This window comes from Lethenteron reissneri, chromosome 12 (assembly GCF_015708825.2).
Source record: "Lethenteron reissneri isolate LAM-NWPU_2019-01 chromosome 12, ASM1570882v1, whole genome shotgun sequence".
Classification (NCBI taxonomy): domain Eukaryota; kingdom Metazoa; phylum Chordata; class Hyperoartia; order Petromyzontiformes; family Petromyzontidae; genus Lethenteron; species Lethenteron reissneri.
In genome coordinates, this window is record NC_083790.1 from 7,752,688 (window position 1) to 7,777,371 (window position 24,684).

General features: G+C 48.6%; 1 protein-coding gene across 5 annotated transcripts; it reads right to left on the reverse strand.

The window, feature by feature from the left end:
* Positions 1 to 2,327: 2,327 nt before the first annotated feature.
* ALDH9A1 (aldehyde dehydrogenase 9 family member A1) lies at positions 2,328 to 24,452 on the reverse strand. Of its 5 annotated transcripts, none has more exons than XM_061550627.1 (13): positions 20,952 to 20,993; positions 20,199 to 20,314; positions 18,182 to 18,389; positions 17,943 to 18,091; positions 16,888 to 17,017; positions 15,927 to 16,061; positions 8,010 to 8,206; positions 6,281 to 6,421; positions 5,109 to 5,297; positions 4,907 to 4,994; positions 4,266 to 4,407; positions 3,333 to 3,445; positions 2,328 to 2,489 (listed from the first exon to the last, which is right to left on the reverse strand). In XM_061550627.1, the coding sequence occupies exons 3-13, from the start codon at positions 18,366 to 18,368 to the stop codon at positions 2,395 to 2,397; spliced, it is 1,566 nt and encodes a 521-aa protein (XP_061406611.1). In that variant the 5' UTR covers positions 18,369 to 18,389; positions 20,199 to 20,314; positions 20,952 to 20,993; the 3' UTR covers positions 2,328 to 2,394. The 5 variants fall into 5 exon arrangements, with proteins under 5 accessions (XP_061406611.1, XP_061406612.1, XP_061406607.1 ...); XM_061550628.1 differs by having other exon boundaries at positions 20,199 to 20,310; positions 20,952 to 20,970; XM_061550623.1 differs by lacking the exons at positions 20,199 to 20,314; positions 20,952 to 20,993 and adding an exon at positions 24,331 to 24,452.
* Positions 24,453 to 24,684: the final 232 nt, after the last annotated feature.

The following is a 24,684-nucleotide window of genomic DNA, read 5'->3' on the forward strand; positions in this document are numbered from 1 at the left end:
AACGTAGAAATATGAAAGAAAAAAACGTTGCACGAATATGAAGACCCGATGATGCAGGCAGTGATGAGAAGAAAACTGGCACTATTTGAACACACGTGGGATGGACAACAGGAAAATGTGAAAGTGTTGTTCACAAGAATGGAAGGAAACCTGAAAGAGAGGAATATCTCACAGAGAATTAACGGCTTGACGACAACATAAAAGATTTGTGCCAGAAAGATGTGGCACTTCTTGAGCCATATTGGCACGAGACAGAGAGGAAAGTGGAAACGAATGACGAAATGTGCAGTGGACACCTACGAACTATCTGCCCATGGATCGTGATGACTCTCTGGCCCGTGTGCTACGAACAAGGGCCATTGCCCGAAACGTTGCCTGTTATATATTTGTTTTTCTTTTGAAGGCCGCAGTGTTATTTACGAATGTGTTGAGTTGTATTTGTTAAAGAACACTTGGGTTTCGATTTAAAGCTTTCGTGACTGCAAGGATTCATATTCTTGGTTCTTTCGGTAAAGTCACGTAGAAGGGAAATAATAAAAATAAAACATAATATAATACAATTCTCACGACGTTTCGGCCACAACGCAAGCAGCCGTCCTCAGGTGAAGAAACGAAACGACCAAAAGAACCAAGAATATGAACACTTGGGTTGTATTTTTTTTCAACCCAGCTGCCTCTAGGCCAGTGTTCTTCACTAATTTTCATAGGGGGGGGGGGGGGGCAATTTCGTCGATAAGACATCAGTGTGAGGGCCGCCACACATTTGAAACCATTGGGATTTGACTAAAACACGATGTGTTTTCACCATGTGTGTATTGTCTGGGGCCGCACGTCAACAGCCGCACTAAAGGCCACCAGGAGCCGCCAGTGGACCGTGGGCCTTGCAATTGTAACAACTCCGGACTCGAACTTGAGGTTTATTTTATTGCACGTAACGTAGCTTAGGACCACGTCGTCCTGAGATGATGCCGACGTGGAGATCGTATGACCGAGCAGACCGCGATGACTTGAAGACAGCGACGACGTGAAGTCAGCGACGATGGCCCGGGTCCTTCTCCACAGACACCGAACATCTCATCTTGCCCTGCTTTTGTCCTCTTGGATTCTCCGGGGGAATTCCCCCAGCTGTCCCTTTTGGACACTCTGGGGAATTTCGCAACCAAGACCCTCCAGACTTGCTGGCGCCTTCTCTTTGCATCCAGCCACACACTGGGGTATTTCCCAACCAAGAGCCTCAAGACTTGCTGGCACAGTCTTTACACATTGAACAACATTGCCTGCCTCTAAGATGTCCACGAATTCCAGCGTAAACACCTGGATCCGTCCATGGGACCTGTTGACTTTCCATGGTGTGGAAGTGGGAACTCGACATACAATATAATGGTTTTCATTCTTTGCAGCAGTGAGCAATGGTGACTATACTGTGCTGATGGCCCCCAATTATGATTAAACCGGTCCACAGTTGTCCATCTTTGCATCACTGCTGCTGCTGTTAATCCGTGACATTTACTCAAGTTTATTTTGATGCTTACCTAAGACGAGGGGAGCACAATGCACCTCTTCAGGAAATGCTGATGGCATGTGCATATACTGCACAGTGAGTTTTTTTACAGTGTTGTTTGAAACATGGCTTTATAGCTCTTGGCTTTCCACACAAACTCATGATGCGTTGCCGCAGAGCAGCGTGTAAAATCAAATACAAACATAACTCTACTCTTTACATGACGTCCCTCCACTCTGCTCCACAACCCAAGGCATTGTGTCACTTATAGAGAAGTCTCTCATCTGCAGCTGCTTTTGATGTCTGTAACATCCACGGTTCAAATTAAGGCTCAAGGTGTCGTTATGCTTCTCTATGACTACCATGCCTCCTTTCTTCCCCCCGCCTGGTAGGCTTCCACTTCAGTACTTCCCCAAGTATGAATGTCTTCAAGTTACGTAATTGTATCCCATTTCTACAGTTTTTTTTAGATGTCACATTAGATGCTATACAAATCTAAAAACATGTTCCTGAGTTCATATCATCATCATTAGCCATGGTCAATCCACTGCTGGATGAAGGCCTCCCCATGCTATCACCACTTCTCATGATCCTGCAATGTGGCAAGACGAATTTTAGCCAAATCCATAAACAGAGACTTGGGGTTGTCCCTGTATGTAGCATGGTAGTAGTCACCTCCAAGTTATGAATAAACATACACATTACAAGGGTCATTAACATTCCCAATAGCAGTGTTGCAACTTATTTTGTTTCACAATCTTCAAAACAGGATCATATGCAGAACAGTACATTTATGAGAAAGCACAGACAAATGTCGACAATGACATTGATTGATTAAAATTTTAATTGTAAAGCTGCATGACTTTTTTTTTTAAGAATCCGAGAAGTGAGTGTTACAGTGTGCATGTAACATCTCCCATCTCAACATACACAGTCTTGAGCTGAGTGTAATAGTCCACAGTGGCCATTCCATTCTCCCTTCCAAACCCTGGAGAGCACACAAAACTGTCATGAACATTTTATAAGAAAGAACACATGGCGAAAGTCAACTGAGTTGGGAAGTTCGCTCGAGTGACAGTGATGTGACAGTGACAGGTAAAACAGTGATACAACGTTTGTTGCAGAGATTCACGCTTCAAACCCCAGCAGATGCCCTGCGAGTGTATGAACTGTAAAAAGTAATATTTGAAAAAACTTTTTTTTTCAACACGCTTTTATGAAATGTACTAGTAATGGCAGAACTCCACGACTCCAGGAAGTGGCCCGAAGCTTGCCATCACGAAAGGGACCGTGGCCAATTACAGCCAACGTCAGTTGAGCGTGGACAATTAGACCCAAATCGAAACATAACATATAAAAAATAATGTTTAAAATATTTTTTTTAATGATAGAATATAGTATTGTCATCAGTATGACATAAATATACCAAGTTTGCAGTCGATACCACATTGGGAAGTGGGTTGAAATTTAGTTACAAGATTTGAGGATACAACAACAACAACAGAGTGAGTTAAAAGAAAGCGTGTAAAATAGGCACCATTTGCTTCTATGCAGGTGTTACAAATCCCACTACGTTGTTTGAAAAATAGGCAATGCTTTCCAGTGTCATGGTCCAAAAGTTCAAAAGTGTATAAGTTACTCACAAATTGCTTATTTGGGAAACCACATTTCAGAATCGGCCCCTACTGGCAGACTAACGCTCACTTGCAGGCCGGTGCCGTATTCACCTTGCAGCTGCCACCAGGTGTCCTCTGCCAAAGGGCACCTCTAAATTGACTCATTGGAAGGGCATGGAATAAATGTTAAGCAATGATGACGATGCATTACGTACCAGACATCTTGTAGCCTCCAAAGGGCATCTCCATTAAGACAACGTTGTAGTTGTTGATGTAGCAGGACCCAGCTTGCAGAGCAGCTATTACACGATGGGCTCGAGTCAGATCTCTGGGGATACAATGGAACAATAACCAGATATGACAAGCCAATACATGTTTGGCATCTTCAATTATTAAGGTAATTCAGGTGTGTATATATATATAAAATGAAATGTGCGTATGGAAGTAGGCAAATGGATGTGCACATTAAGTGCGCAACCTTTCACCCACGTAATTGGTTCGCAATTTTACAAATTTTTTCAAGGATTATTTGTATTTTGTTAAAGCAACTATACAGATTTTGGCAAAGCTATTTTGTAGGCTGTTTGGTATGTTTTGTAGCGATTGGTTTAGGGGTATTATAATTTTTGTGAAAAATAGAAGATGTCTCCTCAAACGGACAGCCAGAGACGGACATCCTGTATTTTACCAGGCATTGGATTAATAAACCTTTTGGCTCCCTTAAAAGAGTCAGTTCCTACGCATCAGACTAATCTGGGAAAATAATATGGAAGAATATATACATCAGCCATACTTTATATATTACTTGTATCAGCAGTGGCACATTGAAATTACTTAAATAACACGGACTTTTACCTACTGGAGTACAATTCAGTTGAATTTGGGACCTGTCAGTGCTGCCTCTGGTGTCCCTGGGGTCCGTAGTTGTTGTTTGTGCAGGGCCCTTGTCGCTTCATCCTGGGCTGTGCTGCCCCAGTGTTGTTCTCTCTCCTCTCTCCCGCATGGGTTCCCCCCCTTGCTCTGAGCTCCCATTCTCCCCAACCTCACTCTTCTACCCCCAAAATCAGGTTTTGATTTTTGTAAAGCACCTTGAGATGTGATTGCATTTAGATGGCGTATAAACTGGATTTGTTGGTGTTGTTCCTCACTTAGTGAAAACGCCGGCTGCCAATCCAAAGTCTGTCGCATTTGCCCTCTGCAACACCTCTTCCTCCGTGTCAAAGGCGAGGACGGCCATGACAGGTCCAAATATTTCCTCCCGCACGGCCTGCATGTCGTCCCTGCACTCCGCTGTCAGGCAAAAGTACAGCCGTCAGTTGTTATTCAAGGCCACCGTGGATATATTGGCTAGGTGCAGTTCCAAATGCCAAAATTCATACATTTATATATAACCTGGTAGTGCATTTGTATGTAAACAATCAAGCAAATCTTTTTTTATAAAAGCCAAGAAACATATTATTTATTGAATAATGGTTTTGCAGTAGAGTGAGCAGCTTGAAATTTGAAGGCTGCGAGTTCAAATTCTAGTAGGGGATTGGCATGGCCTATCATCCCTCCTCTGGTTTGAAAAAGATTAGTACCAGTTTGTGGGGAAGTCAAACGTGGTTGTTCTATGGAAAGACTCCACCTTAGCCAAAGGAATATGGAATCTCCACCACTGCCTCAGGGCTGTAAACTATGGACAGTACAAATTAACTGGGGATTTTATTCTATCACGGAGTGAATACACGTCACATCATGGAATCAATCTATGGAACTGTAAGCTTAAAGGTGTGGCCACATTACTTACCCAGAACACAGGGAGTCATGAAGAACCCTCCCTTAAGGCTGGGATCCTCAGGAACATATTTTTTGCCACCGCAAACGAGCTTTGCTCCCTGTACAAATAACCACATACACACGACCTGGTTTTACAATGACACTTCACCTTGATTACCACACACGACGTGCTATGTGTTCATGATTTTATTGATGGTGTGAGCACACCCCACCTCCTGCACGGCCCTCTGCACGTAGCCCAGCACCCTGTCCAGGTGGCTCTGGCTGATGAGGGCTCCCATGGTGGTGCCGTCTTGCTGGGGGTCTCCGATGCGGATGGCGTTCACCCTGTCCAGCAATCGCTCCAGGAACCGCTCGCACACGGATCGCTGGACGAACACTCGTGTCGCATTGGAGCACACCTGCGCAGAGGCACACACCAGTGGCGTAGCTATCAAATGTGCAGGCGATGCAACTACATACATCGGGGCCCACGAGCCGGACAGGCCGAGGTGCCAGGCTGCAAAAGGGTGAGGAGATTGGACTGGATGAGAAGGCTCATTTCATCTCTCCATCAGGGCTCATGTGAACCATGCTACACCACAGGTGTAAATGCCTGTGATTCAGCGCTGAGGAGGAAAGCACTGGTGGATAGCGTGGATATATGAGACAGACCATCTGACATATCGCCGATGGCTGCCCAACACAACACAATTATTCTGGTGGAACAAGCAGACTCCCCTCAGCTACCTTGGATGCCATGGAATGGCTTCGAAAATGAAATATACAATTGTAGCCTGTTGCTATTTTCAAATTCCATATGAAAGAATGAGACTCAAATCCGGCCGGGCTGTGTCATGTCCAGAAGATGGAGGTATAAAAATTTGCCAAGCATCCTACTGAAGGAGCCTCTTAAAAATCGGGTCTAAAGAGTCAGCGAGGCTTTCCTGGAGTATGACATGGAGACACATGGAACTTTGAAATCTCATCTCAAAACTAATGAACTCATTATATTCACCGAACAGATAACCACAACACTATTTTAGCACATTTAAAGAATGCAATATATTTTGTATATTGGAAACTACTGATCACTGAAAATATCATACACCATAACAATCATACGCAGTGTAGTTATCAGAAAATGTCCAATAGCTGTAGGTGCAATTGCATGTAAGTCAAACCAACAGAGTACCCCTTGCCATCTCAGTGAAATGTGCAGTGACGAATAAAGGGTACATTTTTTGTTACGGCCAAGCTTGTTTTTGAGAAGTCTTCAGCTGCCAGTGATAATAATACGGTTTGTTGAGGTGTATGACGCTGGGGCTGAACTCTACAAGGAGAGGTGGGTAAGGTGAGAGGCATTCGCCTTCCCAGCGGGACTGCCAGGGCTGAGACGGCTCACCTGTCCCTGGCTGAGGAAGTTCCCCATGAGGGCTGCCTTGACCGCGTTGTCCAGGTCGCAGTCGCTGAACACGATGAGGGGGGACTTTCCCCCGAGCTCCAGGGTCACGGGCTTTATCCTTGGCGCTGTCTGTTGCAGCACCTACAGAAGAAGCATATATATTGCATATATTAGCAGAGTACGTTTTTTGTTTGCATTCTGACCACAAGTATTGTGGTTAATGCAGAAATGATTCCTTGTAAAAGGTTTCAGTTTGGTGTTTTAACATCTTAACACCTGGAACCTCATTTGCCAGTAAAAAATATGATAATTGTTTTTTTACCCTTCCATCTGGCAACAAAACTGACACCTTTTTTACAAGGAGTCATGTTTGCATAGACCACAATACCTGCAGTCATAATGCAAACAAAAAAACATAACTCTGATAACGTGCACTGTCCAACCCATGTGAGACTAGGCTCTAAGGAAAGCTGTCTCGGGTGTGGACCAATCAACTTCAAGGACAGTGCATACATTATCAGAGTTGTGTTTTTTGTTTGCATTATGACTGCAGGTATTATGGTCTATGCAAACATGACTCCTTGTAAAAAAGGTGTCAGTTTTGTTGCCAGATGGAAGGGTAAAAAAACAATTACCATCTTAACACCTGTTTTGTTGCCAAAAAAAGGGGAAACCCATTCTCATATTTTGGTACTGGCAAAGGAGGTCCCATGATAATTTTGTTTTAAAAATTAACACGAGTTTGCGCAGTCGCTTGTCATCCAAGTGTAGTTGTCGTGGTTGCGCTGTGTGTTGAGAATTTCTTCTCTCAAGCTTTTGCCACGCGCTACTTGCTGGTGGTTGTCTTGGGCTCCAGAGAAGAAATGCTCAACATGCAGACTAACCTGAAAAATCGCACTTGAATCATGACCGTTGATTAGCCGGTTGACTTTAAGACACTTGTGATAAAGGTTTAGATAGAAGCCTGATTGCACAGAGGCAGTAAAATAAAAAAAAATCTGGCTTTGCTAATATAGACGAATATAAAAATGCATAATTTTAATCATTATGCTCATGATGTACATGTAAAATCAAGCATGTGACAATGGATATTTACATTTCATACAGAATATATGCAAATCGAATGCTCATGTTACATATAGGTTAAAGAGGAAAACTAAACTGTACAGATGAGGCAAAAACCAGGAAATATTTAGGTCATACAATTTTGATTTAAAAAATAACATTTGTTGAACAAATGTGACCCTGAAATTTGTTTAAATCAGGGTGAATTATCGCATGCAGACAAATTATTGCTAAAAATAAAATGCTAAAGCAAGTTGAGCCTGAGTGTACAAGAATGTACGAGTTCATGGTATGCAGGCCTCATTTCTCTATCAATAGTTTTCAGAACACTGCTAGGCTGACTTTAGGTAGGGATTTGTGGCATAAGGCACCACCACTGTTGTACAAGGTATGCTTATCCATAATACATATTTTTTTAACTCTATAATATAAAGTACTGTCCTTAAGGACATCCAGTAGCCCTGAGCAATATTGCCGCGTGTTTATTACACATAAGGCGGGATGGATGCGACCTGCTAAAACAATTCCCAGAGTCACGTTCCGGACTGTTCCAGCTGAAATTAAGTGCTGATAAGAAAAGGCTCTTCCATGCACCTGGCTCATTCGCTTGTAAATGTCCAGACAGAAGCACGCGCCTCTCCTGCTTGAGTGCTGGAGCCCTCACCTTGACGCCTGTGCCCACGCTGCCAGTGCAGGACACCTTGGCCACGTCGTTATGGGAGCACAGCAGCTGCCCGGTTTCCCCATCGCCCTGGACGATGTTAAAGAGGCCCGGTGGTAAACCGGCCTCGGTGTAAATCTCCGCCAAAGCCACGGCGGTCAGCGGAGTGAGGGGCGACGGCTTAAATACCATTGCATTGCCTGCACAAGGAAACACATGGTAGCACTCATTGCAAACGTTGATGCCATACATTGCAACGAAGATTATAGCTTTGGGCTGAGGACGATGCTTTTTTGTTTGTGGTGTTGCATTGCATCATTTAGGTGGTCACTGGCTGAGCACATGCGTGGCGTTTATGTCCGACTGTAAATTTAACTGCTAAATATCTCAAGACAATTCCAAAGAAGCATTCATACTGATGATGAATACCAGGGGTGGAGAAACTGTTTTTCACTGAGGGGCAAATAGGAATCTCAAATACCTTTGGCAGGCGACACATTAACACACACGCTCAATCACTTGTGAAGTATTGGAATTGACGGCAGGAACTTCTTGACGGGAACACACTTTTATTAAATCTTTACGTGTCACAATACAACGTGTGGTCTCCCTTCTTCCGACTACACACTCCACTAATCTCGTGTAAACTCTAGGCCTCTGGCTACACACGATACACTTCACTCGTGTAGACCCTATGCCTCTGGCTACACAATACACTCGACTCGTGTAGACCCTATGTCCCTGGCTACACACAATGCATTCGGCTCGTGTAGACCTTATGCCTATGGCTACACACACTACACTCGCCTCTGGGTTACACAGAGTCCCGGTCCCGTTAGGACAGCGGGACTAGGTACCGCAGGGCCCTAGGTCTTCATCCCCGTCTTCATTCTTCGCTGGTTACACACTACCCTTACGCCTGTGTGCATCCCCTTTTATAGCCCCTGCTCACGAGAGACGGAGCTGATGCGGACGTCGACGTGAGCATCGTTCCTTAGTGAACCAATCACGACGCACTCTCTCTACGATCCGTTTTCCCCAGCGCGTGTTAACACTCCTCCTCCAATCACACCGCGCTGCCACCTGATCACTCCCTCTCAGCGCGTCACCGGCCCACAGCCAATCAGTACCCCGTAACCCACGACCCCGCGCTGACCCCTGATCCTCCACCGTCAGCGCGCGTCACCACCTACACAGCCAATCATTACGCGCTGGCATACGATCCCTAATCCCAGCGCGTATCACCACTACATCACCCCCTCCCACATAGCTTGCAGCCGGCCCGGCTGTTAACCAACAACACAACCTAACGTCAACGCAGTAATAAAGAAACTCCACCTCCCAGTGTGCCCCGTAACGCAACAACAACAACACAACACAACACTTAAATACGAAGCAATATACAGCCCGACGAACAATACAGTAAAAGCGAACACCGTAAAACGAACACGCCAAGTGTCACTCTGACTAAACGCAGTGCCGAGGCGCTCCGGCTGCCTCGACTCCTCACGTGGTAGGTCACACAAAGTAGCGCGACCTAGCGCGAGTCCGTCTGGCCGGTCCGTCGTATGGGACGGGACGTTGGCGACCGTCCGGTGGCTCCGGCAGCTCTAGACGGCGCGGATCGGGCCTGGAAGGACCGGCCCCGCCGTGAAGATCCGGCCGCCGGTGGTCGGCAGCTGTCAGTTCCGAGACACCTGGGAGCGGATCAGGCGGAGACATGTGAGGAGCAGGCAAAGACAATTCCCCCTCAGGGTCGTCGGTCACGTCACATGCTCGGCCCTCACGACACAAGGGGAGGCCATACGGAGGCGAGAACGGTTTCAGTCGGGAGGGGTGGACGTACCAACGGCGTTTTCCCCATTTTATCTGAACGCACTGGGGGCGTGCAACCCGCACGACCTCCACGGGTCCCCGCCACAGCTTCAACAATTTAGGCGACGTAGCCAAAGGTGCCTGAGGGCAATGCAGCCAGGCCCTGTCACCTGGTTCCCAATTGTGCACGGACACCTTCCGTGCCCGCAACCGCTCGTTTGCAATTTGGCGAGCCCGCGAATTAAGCCGTGCGGCCTCCCTTGCCTCTGTCAGCTTATGAATATTAAATTTAATATGCTCTGCCAATTTCGAATTAGTTCGTGGTGCAGGCAGACCCAGCTGCGTTTCCATGGGCGGGTCGGCTTCCCGACCGTACATTAGATAAAACGGGGAAAATCCCGTTGCTGCATGGGGGGCCATTCTATACGCGGCGAGGACCTCAGGGACCTGCAGGTCCCAATCAACATGTGCCTCACACACCTGCTGGCACAGCATAGAAGTCAATGTCCTGTTAAGCCTCTCCACCATCCCGTCCGTCTGCGGGTGGTACGGGGAGGTACGCACCTTCTTGGTACCCAACAGGTCGCACACCTCTTGCAGTAATTTACTCGAAAAATTTTTCCCTTGGTCAGTCAGCAAGCGTTCGGGAGCCCCCTTGTCCAGGACGTAGCCCTGGACAAAGGCGTCCGTCACAGCCGCCGCCGACTGGTTGGCGAGTGGCCACGCCATAGGCCACCGGGTAAAATATTCGACCCCCACCAACAGGTACTTATTACCCCTAGGCGTGACCGGAAAAGGCCCCAGAATATCGAGTGCAACGAGCTCGTTAGTGCGCGAGACCTGAATAGATTGCAGCGGTGGATTAGCTGCCACGGGCGGTGGTTTCCGTCTGGCGCACTCAACACAACCCTTCAGAATATTCACCACGTCACCCCCCATTCCCGGCCAATAATAGTCACGCTGAAGCAGGGCAAGCGTTTTGTTAACTCCCAAATGCAAGAGGCGTTCGTGTGCGGCCAAGACAACCTTCTCCCTCACAGCAGAAGGCACCACAATCGCATGCCGCCGGGACAAACTGTCCCATCTCATCAACAGGCCTTGCTTAAGCTCGTAGGAGCCAGTTCGGTCGTGGTTACCTTCGGAACCCCCCGTCTTGCGGCGCAATGCCAGCAGGGAGCTGTCCGCCATTTGGAGACGGCCCCACTCAATCAACGACAGTGAGAGCAGCGAGTCCTGACCCCCTGGGGTAGCGGGACCATCCCCAATTGGTGTGCTCGCGGTCGCAACCAACGCCTCCCTACCTTCCGTAACCGGCGGTTTACAGCGCGCCGATCCCGATAAGCACGCACATTTGTGACAAGGCAACAACCGCGACAGAGCATCGGCATTTGTGTGTCGCAACCCTTTATGGTACGTAGTCGTGAACTGATAGTCCTGGAGGACTTCCAACCACCGCGACAATTGGCCCGAGGGCTGGGCGACCCGCAATGAATACTGGAGCGCCGCGTGGTCCGTCCGGACCGTGAAATGACGACCATAGAGATATGGCCTGAATTGTTGTACAAAAAAAACAATGGCAAGCAGTTCGCGACGGGTGACGCAGTAGCGCTGCTCTGCCGGCGACAACACCCTGCTACCATAGGCGACCACTCGTTCGACCCCTCCAACGACTTGGGACAGCACTCCCCCAATGCCCGTGTTGCTAGCATCCGTGTCTAGCAAGAAGGGACTCGCAAAGTCCGGATAGCGCAAGGGTGGGGCCCTAACCAAGGCGTCCCGGAGGGAGCAGAATGCAGCCTCCTCCTCCGGTCCCCATCGGAACTTCACTCCTTTCGCCGTTAGAGCGTGCAAGGGTTTTGCAATGGTGGCGAAGTGCTCAACGAATCGGCGATAATACGAAGCAAAACCGATGAAACTGCGCACGTCTGACACTGACGTGGGCGTCGGCCACGAACTGACACAGTCCGTCTTCGCAGGATCGGTATAAATCCCCGAAGAGTCGACAATGTGACCCAAGTACCTCACGGATTTACGAAAAAGGTGGCATTTGGCCGGTTTAAACTTTAATTTAGCCGATCGCATTCGCAAGAACACCCCTCTCAATCGCTGGAGGTGTTCTTCAAACGTTTTACCGAAAACAATGACATCGTCAAGGTAAATGAGGCACGTATCCCACTGCAAGCCCGACAAAACCAATTCCATAAGACGCTGAAACGTCGCAGGAGAGGAGTGAAGTCCCATGGGTAACCGGTTAAACTGAAACAGGCCCCCTGGAGTCCGAAATGCAGTCTTAGGCTTAGACTCTTCGTCGAGTGGCAACTGCCAGAATCCGGATAATAAATCAAGAGTCGAAAAGTATCGCGCACCAGACAATGCGTCGAGAGACTCGTCCATCCTGGGGAGCGGATACGTGTCGGCCACAGAGATCTTATTCAGGCGACGAAAATCGACGCAAAATCGCAGGGACCCGTCCTGCTTTTTAACGAGCACAATAGGTGCTCCCCAAGGACTGGAAGAAGGCGAAATAATGTCAGCTTCTAGCATATCGTTAACTGCCGACTGAACATGTTCCTTCTCAGCAGGACTCAGTCGGAAGGGATTTTGCCTGACCGGTGCCGCATCGCCCGTTTCAATGTGGTGGCGTAGCAGGTCCGTGCACCCAATGTCATACTTATGTTTACTTTAGACATCCGAAAATTCAATCAGCAACCCGCGCAGCGCACCCAACTGTACCGCTGACAAATCGTCAGAGTCCGCGCACAGCGAATCAACCCAATCGAGGTCCTCCTTCAATGTTACGTTTTTCGTGGGGCTCGGATCAGCCTGCGCAACCAGCCTCTCCTCCGCAGGGACCCGCGCCGCGTGAGCTAGCACGGTGCCCTGCTGAATGACGGCCGGCCGCGCCCCAGTGTTTAAAACCATCACAAACGGATCCCTGTCAGCCCCAACCAAAGTGTGAGCCACCGACAAATCGAGACCTCCAACAGCCCTATTAGAAGGACCCAAAAGCATGCCCTGTTCCGAGGCCTCCTTCACCCATGGCTTCCGCAACCGGAGGGGAATTAACATTTGTGAACCCGGGGGCACGTGCACGGTCTGTGTCGCTAACGCCTGTATGGTAGCGCACGCCGTCCGAATTACATTAGGGCTCGTCAAAAATGAAATACGGCGACCCGATGGTAGTTCAATGCAACGCTGATCAATGAGAATTTTGATGGGCATTTTTGCCAAAAAATCAGTGCCCAATAGACAAGGAACCGCCAGGGAGGACGAAACGAAAACGGGTCCCGACAATTTGATATCACCAATGCAAATGGACGCCCTAATCTGACCGATAATGCCCAACGATCCCCCGTTAGCGGCGTAAAATGGCACATCCACCGGAAGAAGCGGACGACATTGTACAGGGAGAATATTATAAATGAGATCCGATATAATAGTCGCCGATGCCCCCGTGTCCACTAACACCCTGACCTCGACCCCATCAATAGATCCGGCAACGACGGATGAACCCGCTGAGGCAGCCACTATTCTGTGCCCCAACTCCGACCATTTAATGTCTCCCCGGTCCCGGCCGAACCCCCCTCTCCGAACCGAATCCCCGAACTCTACTCGGCTCTCCCCCGCCGCAACGCGACGACCCATACGTGTCGAGTATGCGGGCCAAGCATGTGAGGTGCCGCGACTTGCCGGGGTTTGCAGGGATGACTTGGGGCCTTGTTCGTCGTCCAGCCGAGGTCCCATGGCGCGCTGACGTGGGGCGCGGCAACCGGAGGCCACGTGGCCCCGGAGGCCGCAGTTATAGCACGTGATGACAGTCGTCGGAGATCTCGGTTGCTCCAGCTTGCGGGCCGCTCGCAGAGGCGAACGACCCCCCGACCTCCAGTCCCCCGGTCGTCCCGCGATGAACGCCTCCTCTCGTGGGCTGACGACTTGGGGCACGGTGACAACCGGGCCCGGAGTTGAGGCCACGGCAGCGTTGCAGACGACCCCCTGTTTACGTTGAAGGACCTCATGCGCTTGTATGCTCGTGGCGACCCGTAAGGAAGAAATATCGGTCTCGTCGGCCGTGTTGATGGGGACCCCCAGGTCCTGCGCCAACTTGAGCAGCTGCTCCAAAACCATCGCATCTTGGCCCTCCTCGTCCATACGAGGGAACGCGGCGTCGGCGAGAGCAAGCAACGCCGTGCGGTAGGCGAGCACGGTCTCCGTGTCCGCCTTCCGTCTTGCATAAAAATGATGGCGGCACGCCGAGGGAGGACCATAGACCTTGGCCATGAGAACCAGCGCATCCTTGAGCGTGGAGCGGTCCGACCTGCGTGCGGACGTGAAGGCCGCGAGCGCGTTGTCGTCCAGCATGGCAGGCAGTGCCCGCAGTGCCGTAGCGTCGGACCAGGCGGACATCTCCTGATGCACCAAAAATCTGCGCTGAAATTGGCTCCAATCCCCGCCTTCCGCCTTGAAGGCTGACAACGTGGGAAGGCGCTGCTGAAAGATGAAGTCGTCCTCCTCCTCGTGCTTCCTCTCTGCCGCCCCGTCGGTGTGTAAGATGGCGGCCCCAGTGGCGGGTGTGTGATGGCGGTCCGCCGCGCGCGTTGGTGACGTCAGCGGGCGCGCATGGAGAACCGCTGCCACGTGGTGATGGCCGTTCCCGCCAAAAGTCGGTGCAGATGAAATGGCGGGAATCGCCAAATCGTTTTGGCGGGAATCTGCAGGGCGACCCTGTAGAACGTCGGCCGCCATCCCCGCTCCTCCCGACGAGCTGATCTCCGCCAGGATGGACGCGGCGGCGAGCAGCAGCTCCGCCAGACGGGAGTGCGCCTCGCGGAGCACGGCGTCAGTCCCCCGTCGCTCGTCCGGCGCCGTCGGCGGATCCTGCCCCGTGGGCAACTCCTCTTCCTCACCCCCCGATGCCAGCTGGCCCGCGTCGTCGAGGTTGTCCCCGTGGTCAATCCCGTGGGTCCGACGGCTCCTCCTTGTATCCATGCTTGGAAGACCGTTTCACTTCTGACGCCAGTTGAAGTATTGGAATTGACGGCAGGAACTTCTTGACGGGAACACACTTTTATTAAATCTTTACGTGTCACAATACAACGTGTGGTCTCCCTTCTTCCGACTACACACTCCACTAATCTCGTGTAAACTCTAGGCCTCTGGCTACACACGATACACTTCACTCGTGTAGACCCTATGCCTCTGGCTACACAATACACTCGACTCGTGTAGACCCTATGTCCCTGGCTACACACAATGCATTCGGCTCGTGTAGACCTTATGCCTATGGCTACACACACTACACTCGCCTCTGGGTTACACAGAGTCCCGGTCCCGTTAGGACAGCGGGACTAGGTACCGCAGGGCCCTAGGTCTTCATCCCCGTCTTCATTCTTCGCTGGTTACACACTACCCTTACGCCTGTGTGCATCCCCTTTTATAGCCCCTGCTCACGAGAGACGGAGCTGATGCGGACGTCGACGTGAGCATCGTTCCTTAGTGAACCAATCACGACGCACTCTCTCTACGATCCGTTTTCCCCAGCGCGTGTTAACACTCCTCCTCCAATCACACCGCGCTGCCACCTGATCACTCCCTCTCAGCGCGTCACCGGCCCACAGCCAATCAGTACCCCGTAACCCACGACCCTGCGCTGACCCCTGATCCTCCACCGTCAGCGCGCGTCACCACCTACACAGCCAATCATTACGCGCTGGCATACGATCCCTAATCCCAGCGCGTATCACCACTACACTTGTGTTATTGCAGGTGGCCCTGACAGTAACAGAAGTGACTAAGTGTGTTTCTAGAATTAAAAACAGTGTTGTTAGGTTGGCAATATTCCCCTCTAATACCCGATTAGTGCGACTAAGATCTCCGCAGTTACGGGTACATATTGTTTGTTGGTAGTTTCTAAGTGGATTGGCAGGCCTCATGTTGCCGCAGGCCAGATATAATGAAGTTGCGGGCCGGATACTGTCGGTTCTCCTCTGCTGGAATAGACCAGACCATGGCCAGGTGATGGAGTTTCTGCTTTGGTATCTCCTTTGCAATTGCTCTCAACACTTCAATCTTGAATACAAATGTAAAGACAGGCAGGTGGCACGGTACCGCACGCCAGGGCTGGGGCAGACTTCCAGCAGGCGATCTGAAAGGGGAAGTTCCACGCTCCGATGCCCACACACACTCCCAACGGCTCCCGCCTCGAGTACATGAAGGAGCCGCCAGGGAGTTGAATGTGCTGTCCTGACGATGGGGGGAAGACAGCGCGCGGTGAGTTAGCGAGTCCTATATCTGTGCTTAGGCATCAAAACAGAGAATGGGTCGTATTGGTCTGAGACGATTGTGAATGTATTCTCGAAACAAGGGGCTTCCAAAAATGCTTTTGAGACAGTTTTTTTAAAAAGTGCACAAACTCACACTTCTCAACCACAAATGGGAATTATGTAAATGTAATTTGTACACGTACAGCCATTTTGTCAAACCACTGCTGGACAAGGGCTTCCCCCACACCGTGTGGGTCATTCATGGGAATTTTTTTTTACATACTTCACCACGCTGATCAGTGCATGTCGAAGGCAGCGAGCATAGATGTTGCAGCATAGAGGTAAAGTGCAACACTTGATTTCACTTTACTGTCCTCTGTTGTCCACAATGATTATCATGTGGTCTCTTAACTAAATCAGATTTTAAGTGATTGTAAGCTAGGTAATATACTGCAATCCCATTTTTTCACTGCCTCTCAAAAAATTAATGTGCATCTACACATACTGCAAACTCATTTATCACCACAGCACCTTATGGACTTACCAATATATTTGCATTATCAAAGGATGGAATTTTATTTTCTAAAGCAGCAATGTATAGAATTCACTCTCAAAACATTACAGTATAAATTGACTGGATATTTTTTTCTTCATCGTCAACGTTTTACGAGGCATTTACAATCATTCACGGGCCGTTGTCGATGCAGCAAAAAAGTTCACACAACAGGCTCTGCTGGCTGGATGCCCACTTCTAACAGCCGAAGGCATCCCAAGAAGCCCCGGTGCCCACTGCCCGATTTCGGTACCGGCGATGGTGGGAGCGAGTCCCGCAAAGTACTCCAGGCACTGCCACCCCGAGTCCACATCCATCCGCGCCTCGTACACCGGCTTGCCCGTGTCCTTCACCTCCATCACGGCCAACTCCTCCCTCCTTTCCTGCGCAGCAAACAAAACGACCTTTCGACATCGCCCCTCCGCTTCACGACATGCCACCTTGGCTCAGAAGCCTCTTTGAAAAGCCAGCCCCTTTGAAAAAAGTGCCAGTGGCGTTTCCAAGAAGAGACAAAGCCACCCGCTGTTCAGATGGGGTGAGAGGGTTCCCACATCTAAGAAGATTGGCTACACAGCTTGTGGCTGGGACCAACGAACAAGAGCAGTGCTTGCCATTCGTTGTTAATTGCCTCGGTGTTTTGTTAAACATTATTAAACTATGCGTGGGAGCATGTTTAGAGGCTGGAATTTGAATAATTCACCATTGCCAAACTTCTGCTGGCAGGCCTGCACAATGAGAACTACATGAAGCCTTGGCATTTGAAGTGCCCATTCGTTGTACAACACAAAGAGGAGTTAGAAATGGACAAGTGAAAATCCTTTATGTCTATTAAAGAGTGAATTCATGATGTGCATGCAAGTTATTTTAAAGGACTTGAGGAGCAAAGTAGTGAGCAGCTGAGGGCAGTGCGGCAAAACCCATTGTTGTACTGTACTTCTGCACTCCCACATCTATGCTCCTCACCTTCACCAACGTGCACTGATTGATGAAGTGTGCTCAAATAACCCTGTGGACCTGCACGGTGTGTGAAGGTCCTCATCGAGCAGTCGACTGAGCCGTGCCAGGACCGTACCGAGCCAGCCCAGAGCAGCTCAGGAGGCGCCAGGTTGATTTTCCACTGCAGAACCCGTGCCGATGACATTTTATCCCCGCCCCTGGCCCTGCTTGGCCCCGAGCTAGATTCTTATGTCTTGTGAGGGCAGCATTTAAGGGTTTGGTTTCATTGCAGTACTTCAGGCAGCCAGGGGAAAACCATCTGCATTGCGAGATGCTCAGATGTGCCGGTATAAAAAAGGGTACGGGTGTCACCTTGATTATTGCAGATGCTCGCAGGAGAAATTGGCTTCGCTCCGAGCCTGAAAGCCCCCTCCAGGACCCCTCAAATGCCTCTCGGGCATCCTTCACGGCCGCCTGAACGTCCATTGCGCCAGATGCCTGGCCTCGGCAAAGTAGGCCACCTGTCAACACAAAGAGAACAGCACCTTCGGCGGTGGGCACTGAACAACAGCATTTACGTGACTGATTGAGAAATGAGCGAGACCACGAACCTGTAGCAGGGTTGACGACGTCAAACTCTGGCCCACCGGTCGACTTATCAGGGATCGTCTGTCGGCCGTGCACAAAGTTGAGCTGTGCAGGTGAGTGAGCCGCCGCCGCTGCTGATGCTGCACAAGGGCTGTACAGGGAGAGTAGCCTGGCAGTAAGTGACCCTGAAGATGCCATCCCTGCACGCATGAGAGGCACGACACTCGCCGCCTTCACACAGCAGCGGCAGCGGCACAAGCCAGGGGAACGGTTAGGTGTGCCACTCACAATTCGATCAATATGAGCCGGCTTTGTTTGTGGAAATTATTTGGTGATTCTGCTGTTGCTGCTGCTTTGGCAGTCGTGTACAAGCACGATGGCCTTAAAAGAAAAATATAGTCGGCGATGTTTCAGGCAATGGCCCTTCTCCATGACACATACGTGAACATTTATTTTTCCACCGCACATAAATAAACGTTTCGGGCACAGGTCCTTCTTCATGAATAAATAAATATTTCCATACTTATTTACGTGCTATGAAGAAGGACCTGTACCTGAAACGTCACTTATTATATATATTTGTGTAACTGACGAATGTTTTTGTTCTATATTCAGGGATTAAGCTGATTATAGTAATAGGTTTTTACCCTTTCAACTGGTATAATATATGACACCTTCATACAAGATATCATGTTTGCAATAACCACAACACAAGCAGTCAAAATGCAAACAAAAAGAAACTCTGATAATGATATGCACTGTCCTTGAAGTTGATTGGTCCACACCCGAGACAGCTTTTCTTAGAGCCTAGTCTCCATTGGTGTTGGACCAGATGATGCCAAAAGGCGTACAACTCAAAAACAGCGCACTATCAGAGTATTGAGAGCTCGGGGTAAGCATTTACACTATGAGACCTCCTTTACCAGTGGCAAAATATAGTAATAGGTTTTTACCCTTTTAACTGGTACAAAAACTGACACCTTTATACAAGGGATCATGTTTGCAATAACCACAACACAAGCAGTCAAAATGCAGATGGCATCATCTGGTCCAACACCAATGGAGACTAGGCTCTAAGAAAAGCTGTCTCGGGTGTGGACCAATCAACTTCAAGGACAGTGCTTATCATTATCAGAGTTGCTTCTTTTTGTTTGCATTTTGACTTCTTGTGTTGTGGTTATTGCAAACATGATCCCTTGTATAAAGGTGTCAGTTTTTGTACCAGTTGAAAGGGTAAAAACCTATTACTATATTTTGCCACTGGTAAAGGAGGTATCATAGTGTAAGCTGATTATATTTATTGATTTAAAGCAGAGTAGTGGTGTGTGTGTGTGGGGAGAGCGGTGGCGCAGTGGTTAGCGCACTACACGACGAACCCGGCTCTCTCTCAAGTTACGATTCCCGTTCACGGCCAACATCCAGTGACGAAAATCTGAACCCGTCGCGGGACTCCCCCTTGGTCGACTCAGCCTTAAAACGCGTACCCGGTGCGGCGCGCACACATTAGCACCGGGGAGACAAAGGCGGCCGGGCGTGGTTGTTGTTAGACACCCATGAAACCCCTCGTGCGCCGTAGCCGGCCCACACCGCTGCTGCTCGCTGAAACACCAAGGGATCACGACCTTTGTCGTTGCAACAACGTAACGCGACACACTTTAATGACAGACCCGTTCTTTTGTGTTAATCTTCGAGCCGTGCGGCTCGCTGCGTTGGTATTTGACCATATTTGACCATACTTCACCACGCTGGTCAGTGGTGGTGGTGGTTCGAGAGAGAGAGTACGGTACAACGTGTGTGCATCTTCTTGGTTCTTTCGGTACAGTCACGTAGAATTGAAATAAAACGTAATAAAATAAATATTTTATTACGTTTTATAATTATTTTAGTATGTTTTATTTTTATTATTTCAAATCTACGTGACTTTACCGAAAGAACCAAGAAGATGAATCCCTGCAGTCACGAAAGCTTTAAATCGAAATTTAACGTGTGTGCAGTTATTGCACGCGCACACGACATGGTCGATAAAGTGACAGTACTCACAACGAAGGGCTTTGGCAGCAGGGGTGGCTTGGCTTGAGATCTCAGCAGTGAATCGTGCTGGGGCAACAGCAACGATTGGAGCTATTCTGATGTTGCCTTACTTATGACGGCTCTTTCTTTGTGAAGACAACAACACAGAGAGACCACGATAATTTGGAAGTCAAACCCCCTGCCGCAGTGAATTATAAGGCCTCAATTGTGAGGCCTTGTTCAAGTTTATGTATTTGGTATAGCCCTGTGAGCCATTCGGCTCTTGAATCGGGTGCAACCGCAACAAACATGAACAAGAAAACGTCTTAAAGTGACTTTGTGCAAACAGAAAATCCAAGAAAAGACAGCAAAATATTGCAGAAAAAGCACAAATCCCAGTGGGATGCAAGTCAAACAACAACAACCACAAGACAACTTAGATTAAAGCCATCAGTCTAACTCTGTACTACAACAAACAAACATGGCCAAACCAAAAAACTTCTCGAAATCACCAAAATAAAGCCATAAAATTGATGTAACAGTGATCATAGGAACTGTGACCGAATTTTCACAATAAACCACGTGAAGAACATGTACAGTACCACCAAACCCTGCAGCCATAGCTGACTGCATGAGTCACTTAATATTCACAACCCTCAGCGAACTTTAAGTTATTAAATCTGCCCTGCCAGGGCAACAGACATTGTTATTATTATTATTTATATTGCCAGTTTGTTTGCAAGTCATTGGACGGAAGATGAAATGTTATAGAAGGACATTTACGTTTTCTTGTGAGATTCAGCCGCTGAAAGGGGGAGGGGGCCTCTTTGCCAGTGACGTCACGTACGGATGTTGCACTGAGCGGCGTATATTTTTTTTTTACCGTCACTTTCTATAAAGAAACGTCTGCGTAGATGTATTTATTTGAATAACTTTCAATAAATAAACGTCAAATTTAAAGCGAATTTGCGTAAACTTTTTTTCATTTCCGCTCGACCTTATACGGGAGTGTGAAAATCAACCCGCTCATGAATATTAATGAGGGGGGTGGGCCTCATGTAGAGTGACGTCACGCGGGGGGGGGTGGGCCTCATGTGGAGTGACGTCACGCGGGGGGGTGGGCCTCATGTGGAGTGACGTCACGCGGAGGGGGTGGGCCTCATGTAGAGTGACGTCACGCGGAGGGGGTGGGCCTCATGTGGAGTGACGTCACGCGGGGGGGGTGGGCCTCACATGGTGTGACGTCACGCGCGGGACACGCAATCCCGGCTCCCAGCTCACTCCCACTCGCTCTGCCACCAACAACCCCCCGAACCTTTTCCGGCCCCCGCCCTCATCCCCTGCCGACGTGGCCCCCGCTCTCCCTTCCGGCCCCCACCCTCCCCTTCGCTGCGCCCCTCCCACCCTGAACACGTGGACGGGGCTCCACACACATCCAGTAGCCCCCCCCCCTCCCTTAGCTGGTGCTGCTTCCCTGCAGCGATATATTTAACTGGTAGGAACCTCCTGGTTACACCAGCCCACAGGGGATTCTTGTGTCCGTCCGTCGTGCATCCAAAAATGGGAGGGGTGGGGCTGGGTGGAGAGAGGAGGGTGGGGAGGGGCTGGGTGGGGCTGGGCTGGGTGGGGAGGGGATGGTGGGGCTGGGAGGGGCTGGGTGGGGGTAGGGAGGGGAGGGTGGGGAGGGGCTGTGTGGGGAGGGGCTGGGTGGGGAGGGGAGGGTGGGGCTGGGAGGGGCTGGGTGGGGGTAGGTGGGGAGGGGAGGGGCTGGGTGGGGAGGGGAGGGTGGGGCTGGGTGGGGAGGGGCTGGTCACGCCGTGGTGCCCTTATAAAACTCAACGTTTAACCTACTCATGCCGGCTTGTGCCCGCCCTCACAGTCGGGCATATTTGCGGAATACACCACGCCGCCGTTTACCCTGGAAATTGACCGAGCAACCCAACGTTCCTACCAGCTCCCTCCGCAGGAATGTGTTTAAAATGTATAAATATTGTATTTTTTGGTTATTATCTTTGAACCTATCTACGTGACTTTACCGAAAGACTCAAGAATATAACTCAGTTTTCTTCACCTGGTAATATAACAAAATTTTTATTTTATTTGTATATATTTGCACTCCGAACATGTTTTTGGTATATTTAATTGTAATTTTCTGACCCGCTCCTACTGGACATATGTGAAAAAGAGCTTTATAGCTCATCGGATTCCTCCAGTATAAATCATTCTGATTCTTGATGATGTTATTACGGCTGCAGCACACTAGGTGACGTTATTTTAGTGGCTCAGAACGCAGACCCAGCGAAACAGCAGGACTTGTTCTTAATCATCATCACCGCCAACCATGCTCATTGCACAGCTGGTATGAAGTCCTCCCAAAGTTATTGCCACCTCTCAAGATCAACTTTCTTACTATGGTTGAAACTCCCCTTATCCGCGGACCCTATTACCCACCCGCAAGTCGTATTGTTTGTGGCCACAACACAGTTGGCGAAAAATCCTTTAACCCAAAAAATGTAGTATTTTTCCTATTTTTTGTGGGATTGACCCAGAAGTGGTGGCACATTCATGCCAGTACTGCACTGTGTCCGCGTTTCACTGCAGATGAGTGAGTCAGAAGCTGTCTCCTGGAAGCACAATAGTCGTACTGTTATCCACGTGATTTTCTGTGGATATAAGGAGTCATCTTGAAGGGGTGTTAAAGTGGTCCTATTGTCCATAATTATCTGCTGAAATCTGCACGGATATGGGGAGTTCATCTCGTGGAAAGAAGCATACAATACGAACTACAAATATAACCCAAAACCCCATATTGACTGTGAATAAGAAGAGTATATCTCTACTGTGTGAAAGATGTGATTTGTATGCTGATTTAGAGCCATTGCCCGAAACATCACCAGTTACACACGTGTTATTTTCTTTTTAAGGCAGTGTTTTCGACAAATGAACGTGTTGGGTTATTTTGTGTTCCTTGTGCTGGTGCACCGCTGTCAACGGCATCACCAAATAATTTGTATTAAATATGAGATTTTTGTTTCGGTTTTCAGTGACCCACAGAAGGACATAGCTACGACATGAGCTCACAGTGAATGGTAATCGCCAAGTGGTCAGTGACCCTTTGTTGTGTTTAAATAATAATCGATCATCTACGGCTTTGATCCACTGCTACAATAAACACCTCCTCACATAAACGTCGCTTATGGGTTGTTTGTCTGACAATGTCACCACGTTGACAAGTGCATACAGCTACCAATACAATTTCCAGAGTTGTGTTAGCATTGACCAACAAAAGCACACAATTCTAGATTTGAAGTTTTCGTGACTGCAAGGATTCATACGCTTTGGTTTTTTCGGTAAAGTCACGTCGGTAAAAAAACTAAATTAAATCACGACGTTTCGGAGGCAACACATGCTTCCGTCTTCAGGTGGAACCGTTACAGCTAAATTCACAAATTCACTCCGAAACGTGATTTAATTTAGTTGTTTTTTAATTTTTTTTCATTTTTTCACAGTGAATTTGGCTGTAAAGATTCCACCTGAAGACGGAAGCTTGTGTTGCCTCCGAAACGTCGTGATTTAATAGTTATAGTTAACGAGCGCTGCCCTTTATCTCAATTGGCCACTGTCTTCTCTGCTGTAATGCTAATGGCCATTATTGCACAGAGTTGAAACAAACAAGAAACATCTCCATTGTTCAAACTTCTTGCAGGAGTTGTCAAGAAGCACACATCACATCAACAGTTATCCAGTGCAATTGTTTACAGCCCATTTGTCAATCTATTTCTGGATGAAGGCCTCCGCATCTCGTGTCGTCCGTGGGGATTGTTTGACCATACTTCACCACGCTGGTTAGTGTGGGTTGGTGAAGGGAGAAGAAGAAGCCAGGAGCTTTTTCAGATATCGCTCGTCACATTATTTGTGAACCACTGTGCTTTAAAACATCAAGGATGATGATGATGAGAACCTACAAACCTAGCACGTTTCATATATCCGCCTTCCATCCGAATGCATTTCTACTTTCTCATTTGAACATTGAACTCAGAAACAATCACTTTCCCGTTTCCTTACACCACAAGTCAAACAAAAATCCCTCTGTCCTTTCCTGAGAGTTTAGAATCCTTAAAGCAACACATTTTTAACATACAAAGAGGATAGATAACCTTACCTTTAGGTGCTGAAACAGGAGGCAGCTGTTCATAGCTTGAAAAGCTACTTTAATATAAACTCTTGTTGTATGTCAGCTCTATGCAGCCCAGCACCGAGTGTGTACAAATGGTTAATGAGTAATACATTTGTGTTGATAAAATATCAAAGTTCAGGTGGATTTTTTTCCAGACTAAGCATGTTTAAGGCAGTGCCCAAAGCGAGGTGATGTGTAACCCTGTATGTGTCCGGGAAATGATCACCAGACAGTGCAGACACTACCCAGGCAGCTTTTGCACGGGAGTAGTCCTGAAATCATCATATTTATTTCTGATTATTTTTGACCACATGAGGGTTCTAAAATATTTCAGCTATT